General features: G+C 48.4%; 1 protein-coding gene across 1 annotated transcript in view; it reads left to right on the forward strand.

Annotated features, from left to right (window-relative positions):
- Positions 1-21,974, forward strand: part of LOC143376065 (disintegrin and metalloproteinase domain-containing protein 10) — a 118,147-nt gene extending 96,173 nt beyond the window's left edge. The window contains exons 8-17 of the mRNA XM_076825896.1: positions 1,417-1,557; positions 7,140-7,264; positions 7,468-7,596; positions 8,104-8,272; positions 9,308-9,477; positions 16,909-17,076; positions 18,709-18,836; positions 19,246-19,360; positions 19,473-19,610; positions 20,612-21,974. Coding sequence (XP_076682011.1) covers positions 1,417-1,557; positions 7,140-7,264; positions 7,468-7,596; positions 8,104-8,272; positions 9,308-9,477; positions 16,909-17,076; positions 18,709-18,836; positions 19,246-19,360; positions 19,473-19,610; positions 20,612-21,325 — 1,997 coding nt within the window. The 3' untranslated portion in view covers positions 21,326-21,974. The remainder of the gene's footprint in view (positions 1-1,416; positions 1,558-7,139; positions 7,265-7,467; positions 7,597-8,103; positions 8,273-9,307; positions 9,478-16,908; positions 17,077-18,708; positions 18,837-19,245; positions 19,361-19,472; positions 19,611-20,611) is intronic.
- The last annotated feature ends 1,620 nt before the right edge of the window (positions 21,975-23,594 follow it).

Consider the following 23,594-nt stretch of genomic DNA (forward strand, 5'->3'; position numbering starts at 1 on the left):
TTGCGTTCCTCTTATTGCGGCTAGAAAAACTGCCAGCGATAGCGGTATCTCGGCGGTGATATCGGTGAAGGTGGAAGTCCCGACGTTAGTCATTACACGTGGAACGCTGACCGCCGCGTTTATGATCCTTATCTTCGGGGCTCGCGTAAAAAAAAAAACTTTATTCACGTGCGCGGTATCCGAGACAGCTGTCACGCGACGCGTTACCCCTCTATTTGTTTGCCGAGTAATTTTTTACGACACGGGCACGTGAAATGGGAACTTTCGAACTCGTGCTTGAACGCGACCGCGCGCTCTTGATTATTTCACGGAGCGCGGAGGGATATAAACAGAGCCGCGGAGCGAACCGCGTCTGACTAACCGCTGATCTATTTCACTTGCCTCCCTATGGCTCATCTAAATCTATTTTCGCGAGCAGCCACTGTGTCTCGGGCAACGGAAACGGCCCTTATCTTCCCGTTTAGCTCTGTCACTTAACTCGCGCCGACTAATTAAAGTGCCGGCCCACGGGCGCACGCACCAAACTTCAGCGTCCCATAAATGTTTCACCGCCGCTACCTTGAACTTCCTGCGCCCGCCCGCGCTTCGCCCGATTCCGGCCGCTCTGTTTGCATTATTTAGTGGCCCCAGAAGCCCGTTACGCGAAGTTGAACGTGGCTCTCGATATTTTCACCGCGGAAGTCGCTACCAAGCCGCCGGAGCACCGAGGCTGATTAATGCAACATCAAACTTGGATACAATGGACTTAGAGTTAATTACACAGAGTAGCTACCTGCGCGTTACGCGGGAAGTACCGTGTCACGGCGGCTCGGCTTAGTCCCCGCGTACTTTCGATCCGAAGAAAACCGATCTCGCACGCGTGCGTTTTACGGGGGTGCTTTCCACTGCGCCTGAGAAAAAAAAAATTAGCGTGCAAAACGGCGGAGTCGGGGAGATGTATAGGCGCCGTAGATCCTTTTTACGCTCGGGAAAGTCACGAGATCGGCAACGTTCCGCATAAATTCGTCGGTGGAAAGGAATCGCGGTGGCGTGTCGTGGAGCCGTTTTTCCCGTTTCGATTGGTATTCCCGCGGAGAAGGTGTTTGATTAAATGCTTCCCACCACGCGACGAGCCAACTGTTCGGGAATACGCTGATCACTGGGGGGGGGGAAGCCGAAAATTACTCTTCCGAAGCCCCAGTGATTTTCGTTATCAGCTATCGGTTACCTCGGCGAGTAGTTCCTCTCGAATCCTATGAATCTCCCGTTATCGGTGCATATATCGCGGCTTATCCCGCGATGGAACTCATTCTAATTTGCAAACGCTCGGTACGCCGCCAGCCCTCTTCTTTCGATCTATTTGCCGGCGGTGCAATAACGTCCCAACCGGGGCCATTTATTCTATCGCTTCACGCAGCTGCCTCGTCTGTTTCGCAGACTTCAATCAGGACGGCCAAGCGGACAACATCAGCTTCATGATCAAGCGCATCAAGGTTCACGGCGAAGGCGCTCCGAACGACCCCAGCTACAGATTCACCGGCACGTATGGGGTCGAGGAATTCCTCGAACTGTTCTCCGGTAAGTGAGCCATGCCCCTCATTTACTTTCCTCCCAGTGCCTCAGTGTCAGCCCTACCTCCCAATGAGAATCGATCGGCGGCTACGCGTCATTCATCCTGATAAAAGTGCCATAAAAATCCAGACCTCCTGAAATATCCCCCGAGACCCCAATATGAATGCCTATTTCATCGTCTCGGAATCAGGGGCCGCGCACGAACTTCTCCATGGTCGTTCCTTCATTATCGTCGGTTTGACAGTAAAGCATTGTCCTCTCCCGGCCTTTGTCCCTTTCTCTTGACGTCCACAGCGCCACAATTCAAATCTTCGACGTACCCTGTCGTTTTTCTATACCACGACAGCCGAACGGAGTCTCATTAGTCGCCGATACACCGCCACGCCAGTCATCCGTTAATTAAACCGCTCATTCGCGTCAGGCCTGCGCCGGGTATTACCAGCGGGATTCAATGAAACGCGCGGGGGGATCAAACACTCCCGTCCGCGCGACTCCTCGGCGGTAATGAAACACGTCGCGTTGTTCGTTCCACCGTCCACTGGCCGGACTCGTCGCCAGGCTTTATCACTGTTAAAGTATCCCCCGCGCGGACCTTCGCCGCCTAACATACCGCGGTCCTCGACGTTTAATAAGCACGCGGGAAAGTGAAACTCGGGGGGGGGGGGGATGAAAGCGCTGCAAGAAAGGGACCCGCGTTTCTTTTGACTGGAACGCGGATGGAAGCTCCCGGTTAATCGTCCGCGAGCATCCTTTCCCCCCTGATCTCTCCCTCGCTCGGTCAACCATTCCCTGAAACGTCGAACGGCACAAGGGCTCTTTCATGCCTTTGATATATCGCCGGGATTTATGTTCTCCGACCTCTCCGACTAGTACGCAGAGGGCACCTATTTTTGTACTTCCTTGAAGAATTTATCGAAGAGTCGTCTTCCCGGCCGGTCCCTTCCTCCGAGGATTCTTTTAATTGGGAAAGTTCCTGAGTGGAAAGTAGAACAATCGCTTGACGCTTTGACGAGCTGTTCGTCGAAGAATTAACAATCAGTACTTAGGCTACGGGCGCGATGTCGAGTGACCTTTGGCCCGGGGGACTTCCAGTCTCCCTTTAAGGAAATACACCTGAAGGAATCTTGCTTCGTCTTATTGTTTGTCATCCCAATTTTCACCGGTACTTCGAAAGCCGCCTTTGTGTCGCGCATCGGTATTCACGCTCGGCGGTCAAACAGCGCTGCATCTCCAACGCTGCGGCGCGGCAGCTACCTGGGTCAGAGTTGTTGCGAGGATACTGTATCCAGTTGCGTTCGACGTTCGTTCATGCCGATTTGCTTCACGGTTTTGTCTGAATCTGTTAACAGAGCGGACGCTTCTTCCTTGAACAGGGTTCACGCGCGAGTTCACCGCCATTCACCACGCCCCCGAGCATCGGGGACGATTTTGCGTTGGTAGACAGTGTGAAATAATTAGTAGGCGCTCTAATCTCGTAAATTGATCGATAAATGTTATCGCTTGTATATGCTAGGCTTAACAGTGCATTTTGTTGCACGGTAAAATTAACCTTCGATTCGATCGATACTCAATCGCGCCTACGTATTTATGAACATTATAATTATGTTCCACTGATGTGCCACAGTATCGATCATATTAAAACGTTAGTGTGCGTTTGGATTTGCATTGTCTGCGATAATTACGCAATTTTGGCCGAAATGTTTGCATTTAGCGCGATAATTAATAAGCAGTATTGTGTGGTTATGTTCTCAGCGTAATTACTCTCGCGCAATATACATTCCTCCTTGTAAAACACGTGGAAAGTATTTTAAACCGAGTGGACGTCGAAGATACTCCTCCGCTTCGCTCAATCTAGAGACGCGGTTATTATTTTATTACTGCAACTACTAATAACTACACTCACGAAAGCAAAAAAGGTCACTCTACTTCTATTTGGTCAGATTTTTCTTATGATTCTCATTCTTGCAACCAAAATGCAGTCTTAAACACAAGGTAAGTTGCCGAAATTAGAATTGCGACATGTTTGAGATTACCATTAAACTGTTTTTTATTTGTAACTAAACTGAGGATTTTATGTATATATAGATAATCGAAGCGTAAAATGATGCTGCGACTGGATTTATCCTTAATTCTGTCCCGTGATAATTTGTAAGTTATAATATTAAAAATTATCTGCTAGTCATTCCCTATACAAATTATCTTTGTAAAAAGAAGTGAGATCCCCATAAAAAACTTAAAAAAAAGTAAAAGAAATAAGCCAAGTACATACATTAAAATGTCCGCGATATGTTAGTTGTGTTATCTGAAGCGCAGTTGGAAAGCACCTTTATGTACTTGCAGCTCATTTTGATTTCACATCTTTTTTTTATATTATAATTATTATTATCTCCTATTTTTTGTGATTTATTTGATTTCATGTACTTGGCGTAATTTTTTTACTTTCTTCAAGTTTTTTTATGGGGATTGAAAATTCGCAGTGCTATTTATACATTTCTAACGACATATCAATCTATTTCTATCTATAATCAGACCTCACTCGTTCAGTGCGGATAATTCTCCTTAAAATCCTCTGATTAAGAGGAAATCACGTGTTACCTGTCAGATTAACCAGAGTCCTAATTCCCATCTTGGACCAATGACGGATCTATTCTACTGAATTAATCAGGCCATTGATCTGCCTCGCGTGTCAGTCTAGGAATAGACCTATTCTACTCGGCTGGCTATATATGCACGTCATTTATACATGCCTGAACGTAGATCGACCTATTCTACTTGGCCGAACGGAAGATCCCTTCTGTTTGTCCAGCTAGTGATACAGTTGTACTACTTGGCTCGATTAGTCGTCGCGTCATTTTGTTCGCCTGATTAATGATTGAGGTATTCCATTCTATTTGGCTGCCCCGAGGATATTCGTTTTCCCTGGTCTGTCTATAAATACCTAGGACTATCTAGAAATACTTAGAACTACGCAGAAATACAAGGGCTGGTTGCTCGACCTTATTCCACTAACAATTTCCTTACATTCCACCGCGACACGAAAATATTTCCACTACTTTATCCCGCCCTTTTAAAAGCTTGTCGGGTAATCAACTTTTCCGCGGGCGACTCTTCACTCGACGGGAAACTGGATCGACGGAGGTAAGTACAACAGCTCGTTACGAGAGATATCGAATATCGGAATGCGAAGCTCGATAATTCCCGGCAAAGCCTCGGGGCCATTTCATTGGCACCGATCTAGCAGTATCATAGCCCGCCTCGGAAATTCCTCGTTTCCCCTGTACGGGGCCGAAATTAAAAAAAAAAGAGGGATACCTTTTTGCCGATGAAAAAGATAATAAAACCTGCGGTAAGAGAACGCGGAAATCTGGAGCTATCGATTTAAAACTCTGATACACTTCGGCCGCGTTCATTAATCCGCCGTCCAAGTGTATTCTAAAACCTGTCTATTACCGATCACCGGATTCGAATTTAATCCAGCACAGATCGCGCGCGAAGAATGGGCTCCGTCTTCGCTCAGGATCAATAGAAATCGAGACAGTCCTGCGTGGTCGTGGATCTCGTGGCACAGTAGCCTATGCATTTCGCGCTTCACTTTGTTTCACGTGCCACGGACCGTGGATACAGCACCGCCGGACCATGACACATTTGCCACGGGCATCCGGTAACCAAATATGCCTCCCGAGACGCGCACAAGCGCAGACGCGTATGCATGCACGCCGCGTTCCATTCGCTACCGTCCGCAAAAAGGCTGGCGAGCCGCACACTCAGATTGCAAAAACACAGCGAGCGTCGCGCAAAGAAGGCGAGCGTACTCCCGGTGGACCGTTATGCTTTTACCTTACGAGCAGGGCGTGCGGCAAATCCGGTATCGATCCCGCGGACGTTACGGCGTCTTCGGAGGGAACAATGAGCGAGGACCGTGGCCGATGTAGCTTGAAATCGCCGCGACAATTATCCATTTAACTTCCGTTCTTATCCACGTTTCCCGGATCCTCATAAAATTCCCACCCTTATCAGCGGCTTGCCCGGGGCACGGTTCTTGGCGGTCGGCGGAATTCAATCGGGAGCGACGCGTTTCCCCGCAATTGCAAGCCGGCGCGGGGCGCAGGCAAATAGCCGTCCTTCGCAGCCGTTTAATTAATTTCGTTTTTAATTTCCCCATTGTAGTTCGCAGTATTTTATCCGGCTGTTGGTGCACGTCACCCAGGCGGCGCGGGGGCTGAATTCCCAGCCGACGCGACCGAACATCGCCCTAGATGTTATCCGGCAAAAATAATAAATCAGCCGTCCGAAATGTCCAGTAATTTAATTTCTGAAAACTTTTCTACCGCGTGGCAACTTTGCCCCGCCGGGGATCGGTGTCCGGCCGGAGTATATGAAACGAAATGAATAAAAAAGTCTGTCCGTCCCAGCGCCATTTCCACCCCTTTTGTTCCCTCGTTTTGACCTGAGAAATTTTTTGCCACGTTTTTTTCGAAAACCGGGGCAGAACGATGAACGTTGAGCATCGTGCATGAATTTCAAAGAAGACGGGGGTGTTTGCGCAGGGGGTATTAATTTTGAGCTCATCAATATCGCAAATCAAGTCACATACACCTACCACCATTGTATCTGGAGTTTTTGGCGAATGTCTGACTTATTATTGACTCGTACTACTTGTCAGAGTAACCGAGCCCTACTAAGGGCTTATCCTTAAATTACATAAGGGTAATTTTGGCAATTTCTTACCTCCTTTCTCCCTCAATATAAGATTTCGTAAGTTTGATATTCCAACCCCCTCCTCTCCATCCCTTAAGGGGACTAGGCAGTCGAAAAATCGATTTTTTATTATATTTTCCGAAAGTACTATCTGAGTAAAATTCGCAAAATTCTAGATTTGGCAGCTAAAAACGTCAAGCGGAAACCTATAGCGTCGCCTTTACCCAGAAAATGTAAACGCGTTTTTCTCGAATCTTTTTTTCTCCTGGTTTTTTCCTGATTGCGAACGAATGGAGGTTCAGATTGACTTGAAAAAATTACAGGATGTGTAAAACATGTGCCATTCCACGTGGAACCGCTAATATAGTTCATAAAAATTCGAGATTTTGATAAAAAAATTAAAAAGTCACCGGTTTTTAGTAGCGCGCAAACAAGAACGAATTTTTCTCGGAAAAATCAATTTTTCAACCACCAATCGCATCATTTTTATTTAATTTTTGTTTATACAGGTTCCACTGAAAACTACGAATCCAACAAATAAGAATCACACCTTTGAAATCGGATTACGTAACATTTTAAGATCGATATTAAGGCAGAACCACAGAAAAACGTTAAAATTTTTACCAGTCTGCAGCGCCATTTTCAAAGCACGTATATATTTCATAGCAATTATTCTTCAATCTGTATAGTAGTCAAAAACATTGGGTAAAAGGATACATCTGGATTTGCTTATACTTTTTTATAAATAAATAAAGGACAGATTCTCTTTCTCACGAAAGACGACTGCCTAGTCCCCTTAAGAAAACGTGAAAAATTCGTAAGGAACACGCTATTAAGTGTCAAGACCTTTTTAACCATTACCTCAACGCCTAAACACCAATTTGTTACAGAGGAAGACTACGACGCGTTCTGCCTGTCGTACATGTTCACGTACCGCGATTTTGAGAAGGGCACTTTGGGACTGGCGTGGACGGGAGACTTGAAAAACGCTGGGGGTGTTTGCGAGAAGAATGGGGTAAGTGTTAAGCCCGGCCATTGAAGTAACATTGTTTCCTAGCAAATGCATAATGTTCCAACGGTAATATTTCCGTTGAATTGCAGTCGGTCATGCTGGCACGACTGTTTTAATTACGACCGAGTGCAATTGCGCTCGAAGGAACGAATCACCTTGATCTGTACAAATGATAGCTCGGAAAGTAACGGAATTTCGTCTTGCAGCACTACAGGGGTAGCCTGAAATCGCTGAACACCGGTATAATCACCCTGCTCAACTACGGCAAGCACGTACCACCGACGGTTTCTCACGTCACCCTTGCACACGAGATCGGTCACAACTTCGGATCCCCTGTAAGTTCACGAGTGCATCAGGCTTGCATGTTGCCGGCGAGTACACCGAATTCGCTTGAAAAGTTTCCGAGGGTGGTTTGCTAACACCGGGGCCGAGGCTGGTTGCATTCCATACTACATCTGTCTCGATTCTTTTGCCTTGCCTCCTGCGTTCGATCGCAAAATTGGCAAGCTCGATGCTGGAACAGCGGAGCTCGAGTGCGCCGAGGGTTCTCGCATCGCCGAAGTTTCTCCAGCGCCGTAGCGCTCGCAACGGAGTGTTAAAAGTCTCGCTTTATGATTTATGAACTCGCCGTTATTCGGGCCGTTTCTACGGAAGAGGAATTCGACTGTTTAATTTACAGGACGACGGTTCCTTCTCCGCTGCAACAATGTAGAGGCTAAAAGCTTCCTGGCATCAAAGTTAATTGCTCCTTCTTTGCCGAGGAGCGACGGGCCTTCGCTGAAACGTCACCAGCAAATGATCCCGCGTCCGACTAACATTTTCTCTTTCTGTTAACGCGACAGCACGACCCGGACGAGTGTTCGCCCGGAGGGGAGGACGGAAATTTCATAATGTTCGCCAGGGCCACCAGCGGGGACAAACGGAACAACAATCGCTTCAGCCCGTGCAGCCTGGTCTCCATAAATCCCGTTCTAAATGCCAAGGCCCGCTCGACCAAAGGCTGCTTCGCCGGTGAGTGGCATAGCTTTTGGAATTTTAATTAGTTCGAAACAGGGTCGCCATCTGCGTTGCATCAAGTCGTCAACCCTGATCGCGGAGCCTCGATCGCACCTTCCCGCGACGCCTGGAAATTAAATATTTATAGAATCACGCCCCAGCCGCTTCAAAGATATTGCTAACTACTCATTCGTCGCGAGAAATTCGTTATTTCTCGTATCGTCCCGAATGTAACCGTAGTTTTTTAATCCCCCCCTTGCTACGTTAATAAATTCCCACTGCGGAGAGGGGAAAAAAGGGGGACAGTTGTGGAGGTTTGGAATATCGATTGACCCGAGGCTCTAACTGCAACTCAATTGCAATTCTAATAGCAGGTGTACATGGTCCGCTCGAAACTCGTTTCGTACAATGAGGATCGAATACGCAAACGTACGAGCAAACGAGCGACCAATCGCGCAAACAGGGTGCAGATACGACTCGTTAATTGCTAATGACACCAAGATCCCTCTTGACGAGATGAAGCACCTTTGCGGCGGAAAGAACACAAAGTGAAATTATAATATACATACCTCTTTGCCCAAACAACGAGCGAACGTTTTAAGTGCGCAGTGGTATAGATCAATGCTTATCGTGGCTGAGATATTTGTTGCGAAGGAAGTTGCAACAATCCGTGTTTGAGTTGCAGCTGATTTAAGATCAGAGCTACCCGAGCATCGTGGCTGGGAAATTGATTCCATTACGTAACCACGGCCGACTTGTTGAGCTTCATTAATCCAGGATTTCATTAAGCTCGCGGCAAATCAGGTTAACATTCGTTCCATCTACTTTGCCTCTTTCCACGCTCCCTCGCAACCATACGGTCTAAAGTTGCACTGCGTTTTTTCCAAAAAGTACTCGCGAAATTCCAGGTAAAAACGATTCCACTCGGAACGGTTCCCTTTTTAATTTCTGCAAAGCTACTTGCCGGCGATTGAAACGCGTAGGCAAGCTAAAGCGCAGCCTGTAGAGATACGTTTATCGAATTGAAACGGTGAATGTTCGATTCCTCAGAGCCCCAAACTGCGATTTGCGGGAACGGGGTGGTGGAAGACGGCGAAGAGTGTGATTGCGGATGGGAGGAGGACTGCAACGACCCTTGTTGCCACCCTCAACGACTCCATCATGCCCCTCATGAGACACCGTGTCGCCTCGCCGATGGCGCAGTCTGCAGCCCCAGTCAGGTAAGTGATCCTTTCCATTCATTTACCGACTGATCCGGAACAACTCGTTACTTCAGCGCGCTGCGGTTAAATCCGGCGACGCAATCCGAAAAGTTCATCAATCCTGCCAGCGAAGAATCGAGCAGCGCCATCGGTGCGCTGCGTCTTTCGTTCCGAGAGAATAAGAACCATTCAGAGTCCTCGAAGGGAAATGTATCGACAGAAATTGCTGGCGTGTCCCTTTAGCACAGAGTCTCATTTTCATTCCTACGAAAGCTATAAAAGCCACGGCTCGTGCTGAATGTGCTATGAATTCATATTGAATATCTTGAAAGGGTAATGTCCTAGGAAACGGAATGCGGATGTTCGATATCGATTCCCCCCGGGGATATGGAAAACATTATTATTTCCACGTCACGTCAGCCGTGAAATCAGATCAATCTGCCTGTTCCACCTTCCTCGGTAATATTTAACACGCAGAAGATCATTTAAATATCCAACAATAGCTCTGTTAAACTTTGAGTCCGAATGCTTGACCCGATTACTGCTACACATTCGCGAGATAAAGTTACTCCAAGGAATATTCGATTAGACAGGCATCGGAGTTGAAAAGCTTCCGTATTTCCGTCTCTTAATTATCCCGTATCAGGATCTGCATGTTTACGGGCATTCTAACTAATGAGAGTAGTCCTTGGAGCACATGGCAGCCCTAGTTTACCCCTTAATTATCCCCAAACGAGGTATTACAGTAAAAAAAAAAAAGGAACGAGGAAGCGAAACCTAGTGCTCGGGGATTCTCACCCTCGGCTCAAACGGGAAGCCTCGTTGCCACAGAAGTTCCAGCAATAAGAAGAATCTAACCCCAAATTCCCTCCCGCCCCTTAATTATAACCAGCCAAAGGCAGCATTTTTCTTCCCAGCGACTGGAATCATTCGCTCGCCTGCCCGAGCCAGCGTTTCATACATCATCTTGAAACGAAATCTGAGCCGAACGCGTCCGCATCCGTCTGCAACCCCCTTACGTGTAACGTCGCCAATTAATAACGCAGCGGGGCAGAGTGGCGGGGCCGAGAGGCGCGGGGCATTGATGTTTATTAATGATAGAGTAAAGCCGTAATTAAACGGGGAAACGCGCAGTTACATGCACGTGCATCGAGCCCCTCCATCACTCCCCCCCTGGTTAATTCAACCGATGCAGCTCGTTTGTTCCCTGAACGCTGGGACTTCGATACTCTCCGATGGCGCGCGTTGGATAATTAAGCGACCCGCCGATAATCAGTGGTGACGCAGTCTTCGCGCGAAATCGAGACGGCTCTGTAATTTATGCGACAGGGGACTGTGACGTTTCGCCGACGGTTAAAAATCGAGCACGAGGGTGGGACGAGAGGAGCGCAGCGGCGAGGATCCTCGGGATCCTGTGAAACAATAGCAATAAGGCCGTGATATCCTAGTACGTAGAGCCAGACGCGGCTTCAATTCCTGCAACGGAACGCCCTTGAATACACCACGTTCTCCGCAAACGCTTCGGAAACGACCACTTTTCCCTTGCTCCTCTGGCGAATCGTATTACGGGCCGCAATTCTGCTACACGTGCGATTCTTCTCGCCCGAAGAAACTTCCTGGTCACGGGCGACCATGGAAGATGCTCCGAGTCGAGAATTAGTTTGCAGGCATGCTGGGAGCGCGGGTCTAATTCCCGGATACACGGTGTTATCACCGACGAGGTGGCAAACACGCCGGAATAGTATGAGTTTAATATTCAATGTTGGCCTGCCCTATCGTCGCGGCGCGTTCCCAGCTATGTATCCCCGGAAAATGGGACTAATTAATCAAAGCGAAATCGAGGCGGCCCGGAAGGCTCCGCCAGGTCGCGGAAAAACGATTAATCTCGTTATATCGCGGCTCGGATACGAGGTGAACGGTTTCGATCGCTCCTTCGAGGTTCGTCAGGGCCAGACTCTTTTTACCCCGCTGGCTGTGCAGTCAGCGTTTCGCGCCGCTAAAGCTTCGAATCCTTTCACATACGTTGCCAGCTAACTCTGCACGTGTGAAATTGGCTTGCTCCGGGCGGAAACGTGGTTAAGCGAGTTTTTCAATCGCGCGAAAAAATTACAGCGGTATTGTTCCGCGCGCGTCGTTACATTCTCCGCGTTCCCGGGGCCCTTGTGCGCGGCGCCCCTAATTATAGGCGTGGGAGCTGAATGGACCGTAATTACTCCAGGCGTCGGTGTTACGGGATTTCGGCATTATTCTCGGCGAATCGAGTTTGAAATTGTCTATTCTGGCACTCTGCGATCTTTTAGCCGGCAAGTACCTCGCTGTTAATAAATTATGCAGCTCCCTTCGGGTTGCAAAGCATCCACCAGTTCAACTCCCATCATTCCTAATTACCACAGAGCATCCCCTAGAATCCTCCAATTTATCAAACCTCCGCGTCACTCCGACCTATCTCCCAATCGCCGAAAACTTCTACGAAAACCCTCCGCTTTAACCTCTCGATGCCCTTAAACACCCTGCGACGCATCAACGCACCCTCGGCGAAGACAAGCAGTTTTCTTATCGGGACGCTGCGGTAAACGAGGGGCGATAGTCACCGCCAGTTGCTTTCGCGCCCGATAAAAGAAAACCGGGAGAAGAAACTGCGAACGGTGGCTGGAACGATCGCGACGAAGGCCGATAGGGGTGGAGGTGCTAACAGAAAAAAAGGGCCGCGAGTTGGAGCGGGCGGGAGCGCGGCTGGCGGAAGTCGATGCATTAGGTGCATCGCGGGAGAAAAATGCCGGATGCAAAACACGTACAGATCCGTGGAGGGCGTAGCCGGGGCGAGGGTGCAAGGGGCGACGTAGACGAATGAGCGACCTCTTTGGAAGCGGTGTTTACTTGGTTCTCTGGGCGTCTCCGAGCGGTTGAAAGAAACGGCGAGGGCAATAAACAAGTGGCGTGGGGGAAGGAAAAGGGAATCGAGAGGAAGCTGTGGACATTTAGCGAACGGAAGAGGAACGGGAGCCGGGGAAAAAAGTCGAGAGAGATAACGAAAGGGAGGTGTGGGTCGAGCCGCTGATGAGAGAAAGAGTGGGACACCGAGGGAGTGAGAAAAAGGGCGGAAGGTGAGCAGCTTGAGGGGAAGTCGAAAGAAAACGATGGGACGGAACAAGAAGAAAGATAAATAGTTGCGGCCATGGAGAACAACGGGATGCTCGGGGGAAGGATGTTTGTGGAAACGCGGGCAAACTCGCGGCAGGATGGATGTGCGTTACTTTGAGCAGCGACTCAAAGTGGGCGGCAAACTCGGCCTCCAACTTTCCCTGATAATAATACCCGTTGCAACAATTAAGGTGGCCGATAACTTCTCAAACGACTTGGCGCGGCTTGACAAATTTCTTATGGAACTTTAATGCAATTACACGCAACCTACCACCCTCTACACATTCGCCAAACTTGCGGCGGTCGGCTTTCCCTTTTAGCGGAGCAGCGTTATCGCCGAACAATGTTTCGCCCCTTCAATTACCCACTTTTAAGCTGGCTAATAAGTTCCCGGACAATTTTGTACTTCGATGCTTTCTACAAAACTTCGCAAACCTCTAGTGAAACTTTAATAATCTCACGCGTGGACCCTTTACGCGATCTCTCAACTTGTAGTCCCTTCTTCTATCTTCAAACAACAACTCCGTTTCCAACTTATAGCTACTAGAATATTTCTACTATATTCCTGTCGGCTGACCACTAACTGGTCGCTCCACTTAAACCCCCACTGATGTCTGAAAAACTTGACTAATTCTTGGAGAAGTTTCACGTAATTGCAAACAACCCCTGCCACGTTTGCTGACCCCGCGTTTCCCCACCCTTGCAGTCAAAGGAACAGAATTATCGTTGAAGAATGCTTGTGGATTCCAATTAGGCACTCGCAAGCTAATCAATAAGCCCTCAGGCGACCGCAGACCCCAATAATTTTCAGCACGCTTGACAAATTCCATATGCCCGGAGCTGAGAGGCCCTTTTACCGCCGAATAATAAAAATGTTGTATTTTTTTAGGTTAAATTTTTTTTAGCTTAAATATTTTTTTTTACGTTAAATATTTTTTTTTAGGTTAAATTTTTTTTCATCCCCGTTTTCACGCATTCAGAATTTCGAAAACGGCGCGTTGCTCTGCAAGCAACAACCCTCGGTCGGTTTCACGAGATAACAGGAAGGAGGTGACGAAAGGGGAGGGCGGCAAAGGTGGATGTTCACCGATATCCTCCAGGGTGTCGCGTTCTTTCCCGTGACAGCATTAAGGATAAGGGATTGCGATCCCGGGAGGAGTTCTGGAGGGAAATGAAGCACGTATAGGTGTCACGATTGAAACGCGGCTATAAGCTCGGCCGTGTACGTGGCTCGCGTGTGTGCGCGCAGTTCTGTGCTTTGAAAATAGAGCGCGAGGGATTACCCTTCCAGCTCAAGGATCGGATCCCTGAAGGTGGCTGGGGATCCTTCCTCCCTCGACCATAGCCCTCGTGTATTTTTTTAAAACGCCCATTATTCGATATGCTCCTTTGACGACGACTCAAAACACATTCTCGCGCTCCCCTTTTTCCGAGCTCTCCATAGGCAGATAGAGGGACTCGCGGGAATTCGCTTTGACGGGCAAATTTTTGCGCCGATTGATTTAACGGCTTTCGAATTCATTGATTACAAGGAAGCTCATGCGTGAAAACACACGGTTGAATAAGTTTCCACGAAATAATCCGGCTTTATAATACGGAGAACGAAAATTTCCATCGGCGACCCGTCAATACTTAGTCTCGCGCCGTCGACTATCAATTTAATTGCGAAATCAATATCACTTGCTCGAAAAGGGAACTGCCGATATTGCGCCGTCACTTTAGCAACGGAAACGCTTGAATTATTTACGAAATATACCTAAATGTGTCGCGGTGAAAATGATCGCGGACCAAGTTCCCCTTCCCTCGCATTGCAAAGCAATTCCCTTCAAGGACGAACAGCCCTGGAGGACCAGAATGCTTCGATCTTCGTCATCCCTACGGGATATTCCAGCGGGAATGATTGAAATAATTCCTCGGTTCGTTAGCCGCGGCATTTCGCTACATCCGCGGCGTCAATTACTCGGAGGAGTGCGGACTTCCGTGATTTCCTGCCATTGTCGCGCGCTCCTTCGCCTCCTCCGAGAGCAAGGCATTCTTCCTATTGGAGTATTGAAATTCGATAAATTGATTCGTTTCAGACCGTGTTATTACGTTCCGGGGCGCTAGGCGGCCAGGATTCAGTGCCGCCATAAGGTTCGGCTCGGCCTGGAAATCTGATCGGTTTCCGTTATTACGCGCGAACCTCTGTCGTTTGAAGCGCGTGAGTGGAGTAGCTTCTGACTCCCCGCGTGTCCCGAGGAATTCATCGAGGCTTGATACGTCCGAACGAGCGAGAATTGTCCCAGCGGAGTTGCCGTCTCGGAGGCTCCATCGACGAAAAGATTTACGTGACGTTTTAATCTGCGAGCTTGCGAGCACAGCCCCGCAAGATGCAGCCGAACGACTGCTATTAGATAGGCGCGCCTGGGAAACTTTCCCTGAATTACGACATCGCAGATAAGACTTATCGCCGCAAATTAACAGGCTGAACGATTACGTAGACGGGGCTTCGGGATGAAGGGGTTGATGAAGCGATCGACCGTGTAGATCTCTGGCGGCAAACCGAGTTCCGAGGCGGGCCCCCGGTCTCCTCGAAATTGCAACCTTGCGGGGCTGCATTCGGCGATACGTCTTATCACCTGCGATTAAGAATACGCGGGGCAGACGTGAGCTAAATAAAGGGCAAGTGACTGGACGCGTCAGGCATTAAGGCGGCCCTAAATCTTCTTGGAATTGCAGCCTCGGGGCGCCCTGCAGATAAGCCTTATCGCTCATTGATTGAAAACGTTGATCGCTCCCTTAGAATGAACGTGCTCGTCCTTTCTCAATTCGAGAAGCCCGAGTCATTGGACCTCCTCTCGCCCAGCGTTCCGCTTGCAGAAAGGATTCCTCGATGGAAAAAATAACGCCGGCTGTGAAATCTCCAAGTGCGCATACACCCTCGTTTTTTTTTTTCAAACGCGCCGCGATAAATTGGGTCGCGGGCGATGGCGAGGAGGCGAGCGCGTCCGGGGCCGGATTTCCCGCTCGCTGGTAATATTCCCTTAGACCGAATGCACTTTTCCATCGGATTATTTATTCTCTGATATATGCACAGGCCGGCCGAGAATACATCCACTTGCATCAGCATCGAATTCCTTCCGTTGCTCGCCGTGCCAATTCGTTGAACCAGAAAACGCATCAGACCGGAGGAACCTTATTTTCCAAGCATCGTCTGTCGGTCCCACGGGTATCCTTCGATCAGATATTCAAACCGTGGATCGTTCTTATCTGCACGTTAAGCGAAAATCATTCGATTCGCTTAAACGCCCACCCTGGCCCTGTCTCCCACAGGAGCTCCCTTTCGTCGATTTAATTAAACCGAAAATTGACGCGTCCCGTCCAGCCTGGCAGTGGCTCGAAACAAGGCGCTAAGCTTCCAACGAATCGATCGCTCCGTTACGTAAAATTCATTCCGCCGAGGGATTTCCTTGATTAGAGGAGTTTGATGAGTTTTGAGTCTTGGCTTACGAATCTATCATCTTCCGCATTCCGAGCAATAATCTTCGTGGCCAAAGATCGGTCCGAATGGTGGCTCGAAAAGCTGCCGTCGATTTCTACCCGCTCGCAACAAGGAGAAGGGGAAATTCAGTTCCAAAGCTAACCCGGGAAAGAAGCGGAGAAAGCACGAATTCGAGGAAAATATTACTCAGGGAGGAAAATAGTCAGGGAGGTTGACTTGCGCAAAAGAAAGTAAAAGAAAACAGAAGGAAGCTTATCAGAGTCCCGCTACTAAATTCTCGCGGCTCCCACAACAATGTGTTGGCCCATTGTTCCCTCCCCTAAAATCGGCTGAAAAATCGAGATATTGTTCCCAGTCCCGGACAATACGTTCCACTGCAGCGCGGTACGCGTTCCAGCTAGCGCATTATCATCGACACGTGGCGAAATAAATTAGCGCGCGACAAAGCGCCACCGATAACCGGAGTCGCTGAATTGCTGGCCAGTTAAAAAACAACGGCGCGCCGTACGTTGCGCCAAAAGAGACCCGTGAATCATGAATTTCCGATGAGATAAAGCCACGAGGATCGGCAATTATAAAATCGGAATCAGCAGCTGGGAAATCGCTCGGCCGGCCGCGTAATACAATAGTTATCGCCTCCCTTTCGGTGGCCGGGGCCAGCACGCTCGCTTTAAATGGCCGGTGGCCATTATTCCCCGTGGCTTTCCGAAATCAAGCTGTCATTTTAGATGAAAGAGCCCAGCGCCCGCGCCCGTTAGCTAACGATAGCCTGGGCGTTTCAAACGGGGCATACTTTACGTAACGTTGTTTAACCTGTCCTGTTCCAGGGGCCCTGCTGCACATCCGGCTGCACACTGCGCAGCGGCGATAAGTGCAGGGACGACAACGGGTGCAGGGACGCGAGCTTTTGCGACGGCCGCGGTCCCCAGTGCCCGCCATCCATCAACAAACCTAACAAGACCATATGCAACGAGGAGTTCGTCTGCTACATGGGGGTGAGTATACGCGTCTCTCTGTCCCTCTGCTACCCTACATTCCCTCTATTCCCGGCGAACTTCCATCCCGTCTCTTCTCGGCCACCTTTTCACGCGAGCCGCTGATGAACGAGCACAAGTTTACCAAAGTGGTCAATCTATTTGCCTGTCAGATTCTGTAGACACCGAGGAAACTTACGGCGTGCAGATCTTTATGATCGTTCATGGCCTTGCTGCTCGGAGCCCGGTAGATAAAAGAGGGATGTTGCGCGAGATGGAATACGTAGATTAAGGTCATATGGAAATTAGAAGCTTGACGATGCCCGTGTTTCTTTGGCCGTCCACTCAGCGAGCTCCTCATTTCTGACCACTAAAGAGACAAAATATCCATTTTAATGAGACCGCTCCAATTAGCTCAGGATGAATGTAACTGGCTGCCTCAGCCAGCCAGCAGACAGCTCTCAACGATGACTAAGAGTCACCCAGAAATTCTAGCTGGCGAGTTCTTCCCCGACGAAACTCGCGTTCGAATTTCCATTAGCCGTCGATTCTGCCGCGCAAGAAAATCCGCGGAGTTTCAGAGCCGAAACGAGGAAAGCTCTGCCCGGAGAGCTTACGATCGGTTCGAAGGAAAATCCTCCGGGGAACGATTCCGAAAGGTACGCGTGGCATTTTCCTACGCGTTTCTCTTCTTCCTCCGCGCCTCGAGTCTCAGGAGTTAGATTTAAAGCCCCGACAACGGTAGAAACGCACAGGAAGGAACACCCCTCGCCCCGCGCAAGCATATTCATCTGTCAAGAAATCTTGAGACCCTCGATCGAGTCGGTGGCTGCGTCGTGGAGGAAATACAGAGGGTTGAAGCGAGTTTTCGGTGACGCGGACAGGAGCAAGCGGGACGGCAATCTTCGAGGAACAGTTTAATAGCTCTCGGGCGCGAAGCACACTTTCTTCTTTTCCAAACGATCGCGGCCCGACGTCCACTGCGCCGCGACGCTCTAAGAACATGGCGTCGCCGCTTCATTGTCGGCCGACGGCGCGGAAACGCCGGAGCAAATTGCAAGCGGCAGCTGACTCCCCCGCCTCGGCCGCGCGTTATTGTACTTGCAGATTAGAATACCAGTAGTATTTCGGGAGTATCGATTCCTGGCCGGTGGTGCACACCGTCGAAACTGTTGCACGTGTGCGGCCTGAACGCGTTTTCCGCTTGGCCGACTATAATCGAATGTTTCTACTTGCAGCTGGCGAGTGCAAGAAACAATCCGGCTCCGGGGCCCACTTCCAGCTTCGACGAAAGACAGCTTGCATTATATAGCTGGTATTCCCTTGCCTCGGAAATAGTTCACGAGGCGATTTAGGTGCATGTTTAGGCGACGAAAGATCATGCAAATGTGTTTCTATTTCCACGCAAAGTACCTGCTCCGAAACGGTCGTCATAATTCCCGAAATTACTTTCGCGGCGGCAGGCCTGTGCCAGCACAGAACCCGAGCCCAGTTTCAGCGGGGCAAACAGGAGCAAGGCAGCGCGCGATTCGTAAGAGACTAGCGTTCAAGTCTTCGGGCTTATCTATCTTCGGCGGTCCACGGAAATTACCTCGTATTTAGAGGTTCATGCGCGTAGGCTGACACTTTATCGGGCTCTTGCATTGCTTCCAGGAATGCACCGGCAGCATTTGCCTGGCTTACGGCTTGGAATCCTGTCAGTGTATCGCCGGGCCCGAGGATCCTCCGACCAAGAGCTGCGAGCTGTGCTGCAAATTGCCAGGAGAGGATCAACCGTGCCTGTGAGAGACGATCATTGTGCACGCGGTTTCGCGCGAATGTCTGCGTCAGTCATTCCCCTCTGGAATAGTTCGCGAGAAGCAGCAGCAGCTTGCCTCCGCGAAGAAATTAAACCCCCAGCGATGACTCGCGACCACGTTTCATCAAACAACTTCGCGAGTCAATAGAGTTTCCTCAGTTTCTAGGTCCCCTTACGTGAACATTCGCGAGGGTTTCACCCTTTCTTTGAATCCACCTAGTAGTATTAGGGGCTTCCTTGGTCCGCTTATCGTGTAGATGGATGCTACTCGCAGCTATACCGAGCGAAAGTTCGAAAGAGCGTAGGCAAACGATGCTCAGAGGCGGATAGTTGGCTCGACTGTAGACAGGTCGGATAGGCGAGACGTCATTTGAGACGCATCTCTTTTGTAGATCATCCTTCGCGTGGAATTCAGCGCCCTACGATATTCCAGACATGCTGTCGAAGCCAGGCACCCCGTGCAACGATTACAATGGCTATTGTGACGTCTTCCAAAGATGCCGAGAGGTAAAACTTCCATCCAGGCACTCGCAAACTTGCGTTCCGTTTTACTGAAAGTGTCGCGACAGCTCGACGGGGCGTGAAACACTTGACGCTTGACGAACAACCGTAACTTTAGGTGGATCCCAGCGGACCGCTGGCTACTTTGAGGAGGCTGCTTCTATCGGACGCCAGTTTGGCAACTTTTCAACGCTGGCTGACTGATCGGTGCTGGTACATCATCGTGACGATTGTCTTCATTCTCCTGCTAATCGCGGTGAGTACGAACACGAACTCTCCCGCTGGGAAGCAGTTTCGAAATCGTTCGCTTTTTCGGGGGATATTTGCAAAGCAGCCCTTTCATTTTGACAGCCCCGAAATGCGTGCTTCTGATAAAAAAAACAGACGGGCCCCACTCGTGATCCATTTCCGACAGGTTAAAAGTACCCCTCGCCGGGCCGCTGCACCTGCGTTCGCTCGTCGCAAAATACTGTTGACGTATCGGATGTCCCCCGTTAATCCAATTGCTTGTCTTGTCAATTAAAAACTCGCGCGAGCGTATAAAAGGCATGGCTACAATAGTTACACGCGTTTATGGGCGAAAAGCGTTGCGAACACAGCGGCAGGGAAATACGATTCAATTACAGGTCGTTGTGTTTCGCCCGTAAAAACTTTGGCATTTAATGCAACTCAGCGATAAATAAATCAGTCAGCTTAACGGGCAAATATACTCCATCTAGGGGAACTTGGCGAAAGGAGATTAATAAAGCGACTGAGTTTGCCGTGTCGTTTTCAGTAGAGTAAATTTTCAACTGTCCAAAGTACACCAAGTTCCTAGCAACAGCCTTTATTGAGCAATGTTATGATCGAGTAAAGCACGAAAGAAGGGGAATTCTGCGGCAGTTGCTATCGAAATGCAAAAGCTTTGGCAATTAAGAGCAGGAAGGTGTCGCTCGAAATATACCGTAAATTCGATTGCACGCAACTTGGCCGACTTCCGGTACGCGACGCCGCCAAAGCGGCCCGGAAATTTCTCCGGAGATAGGATTAAAGTGGCGACAGTAACGAGACCCTGCCACGAATTATATTAGAAGCCATGCCTCGCGAGAGCTTCTTGAATGCGATCCAAATCCGAGCGTACAGTATTTCCAGAATGTGGCGCTAGAGTGCGCCACTCGCGTGACAACGTCGTAGCACGTTTAATCAAAGTTCCTCGCAGGGGATCGCCCTGAAAGACTCGGGACACTTTTCTAATTCTCCAATTTCCGTGTGCCGCAGGTGATCGCGGCGCGATTCCTGAGGCGGAACAGTCGCGTGAGGATTCTGTTCACGAGGGAGGATCAGCCGAAAGCAGCTCCACCAGCCAACGCGGGCGAGGAGGCAGCCAAGGGATGCTCATCCGTGCGGAAGATACAATCTATGGACATATCGCGCCTCAAAAGGAGGATCGTCGAGACAATGAAGAGCATCGCGTCCCCTCGGCGGAAGAAGGAGGACTCGACGCACGAAAGCGCCTTCCTCATAGGGATTTCTCGACTGTTTGGCAGAGGCTCGAGTCGCCCCAGCTGCGAGGGGCAGTCCTCGAACGAGGTCGAGCGACTGTACAAAAGTACCAGCGAGGGGACGATGGACAACAGTAACGAGGGGAACGTGAAAGCTCAGCTCGTCTCCGAATCGAAGCTCCGCGTGAGTTCCAGGAAAGGAAGCGCCTGGAGATGGATCACGGCGAAGCTCTTGAGGAACCGATGCGCGAGCTTCTCCTCGAGAAGAAGATCGTCTAACGCGGAATCCTCGCGCGGACAGGCCTGGAGGAAGACTGTCAAGGTCGAGAAGCTACGCAACACGTCGAAAACGATGGTGAACCCGTGCAGGAAAGCGGACAGCTACCAAACTGAACCACTGGTGGTGCCAGACACACCAGAGACACCTGGTGATGCGTCAGAAACGAGAATTCAGACGTGTGATCTGACGGTGCTGTTGGGCGACAGTTAGTTCCGAAGGACGAAAAGAAATTCCCGACTATTCTGTGGGAAATGATTTATTCCGTTGCGTTGTGTCGTTGGACACTGGTCTGATAGGCTATGAGTCGATTTGCTTTTGGATCTCAAGTGACTGGATTGTTTTGTTGGGTGAACTTAAGTTCCGATTTTACATTGCGTCCATTTACGATCTGATCCAGGCCTGCAACGACTATTTAGACAATCTCTAAGCATTGTACAGAGACACATTGATCTCAGTTTGTATCAGTGAATGCTTTCACAGAATGGTTTCCTGAACTGTGCACCGAACTTAGGTCTAAGGAGAATATATTTCTCTCTACTTGTGAAATAAAACGATTGGATTCGAGCGAGAATGGCGTGGACTGGCGCCAAATTACATGTGTAAATATTGTACAGGCTCTTGTACCGCTGTCGACGTAGATTAGTTTCTAGGCTAAGGGTCGGAAGCTCTCGTAGGGCCGGAAGTTTGCGAAACCGAGTGGATTCTTGTAATTTGTGTAGTTGGACAGCTCTTCAACATAGAAGCGGACCAAACGTAGGAGGAAGAGGAGGAGGATCGTCCAGAGCTGAACTCTAGTAGATGTGTATATAAACGATCGATTGTTATTGTACAATAAATCGTGTGTTGTCATTCACTATCATTCTGCAATCGACTGTTGCATTCCTACGAGTATATTTATTTCGAGCACCTTCAGCCTCCCTAGTTTCCTTTCCCAACTAGCCACGAAAGAAGAATTCAAAAGAATTGAAACTATGGACTACATTAGCGAATAAGAAAAACAATCTGACATAAAATAATACACTTTCGGAAAGTATTAGATCGAAAGAACTTTTACGATGCAACGAACAAAAAAGATCGCAGTTATTGTTCAAATTGAATCAGAGCAGCATGGCGCTAGTAGTACTGGCTGGAGGTCGGCCCCGCATTCCAATCCAATTTTGTTGTCCTAGTTACATCGTCCCGACAAATGTTTTCAATATCTGTAACCCAGACTAGGCCAGGCCTAGGAAAATTATTTACTTTTTGCGATCCTACTCCGTGGCGCAATTTGTAGCCAAATTAATAGGCGCAAATACTATGTAGAAATATGTATAACGTCTGAATGCGTCACTTTTTCCTTTCGTTTTTGCTGTGAAAAATTAATTTTTTAAGTACCGCGATATTTTGGGCCTGTATTTTATGTTACCACAGACGAGATATAGGTCCTATACCTCGTCTGTGATGTTACAAAACTACCACCCGTCAGAAGCGCTTCAGCAGGCTCTCTTATCGCATCCAATGTTACCGATTCGAAAGGGAACGAGAGCACAACACTATATTTTAACAGTAAAACGTGAAACTGACAAATAAAACAAATAATATGGACAAGAGGTTAATGAATTATATAAAATACTACATTATCAAGAGACGATAATTGGTGTGTAACAGATGGTCACATTGGATGCTGACGTATCTTATGAGAATCTCACAAGTTAAGGGGGTAGACACGGGTAATGCAGTGCGCTGTATACCGATACAATCTGGCCCGAAACATGGCTTCGGGATTTTTCGTTTTTCGTCCTTATATGAGCAGATTTTGGCGTTTTTTATTTTTCACAGCTTGGTTTTTCAATTTAAAAATCTGAAAAAAATTCAGGACAATAGTAACAATCATACGTACTTACAGTAAATATATAATTATAGTGCCAAGCCTGCTTCGATACACAATCGGCATTTTTCAGCATTTTTTGGAATTTTTTATTTTTCAAAGCTTGGTTTTTCAATTTAAAAATCTGAAAAAAAATCAGGACAATAGTAACAATCATACGTACTTACAGTAAAAATATAATTATAGTGTCAAGCCTGCTTCGATACACAATCGGCATTTTTCAGCATTTTTTTGGCGTTTTTTATTTTTCACAGCTTGGTTTTTCAATTTAAAAATCTGAAAAAAATTCAGGACAATAGTAACAATCATACGTACTTACAGTAAAAATATAATTATAGTGTCAAGCCTGCTTCGATACACAATCGGCATTTTTCAGCATTTTTTTGGCGTTTTTTATTTTTCACAGCTTGGTTTTTCAATTTAAAAATCTGAAAAAAATTCAGGACAATAGTAACAATCATACGTACTTACAGTAAAAATATAATTATAGTGCCAAGCCTGCTTCGATACACAATCGGCATTTTTCAGCATTTTTTGGAATTTTTTATTTTTCAAAGCTTGGTTTTTCAATTTAAAAATCTGAAAAAAAATCAGGACAATAGTAACAATCAT

Source organism: Andrena cerasifolii, chromosome 13 (assembly GCF_050908995.1).
Source record: "Andrena cerasifolii isolate SP2316 chromosome 13, iyAndCera1_principal, whole genome shotgun sequence".
NCBI classification, from domain to species: domain Eukaryota; kingdom Metazoa; phylum Arthropoda; class Insecta; order Hymenoptera; family Andrenidae; genus Andrena; species Andrena cerasifolii.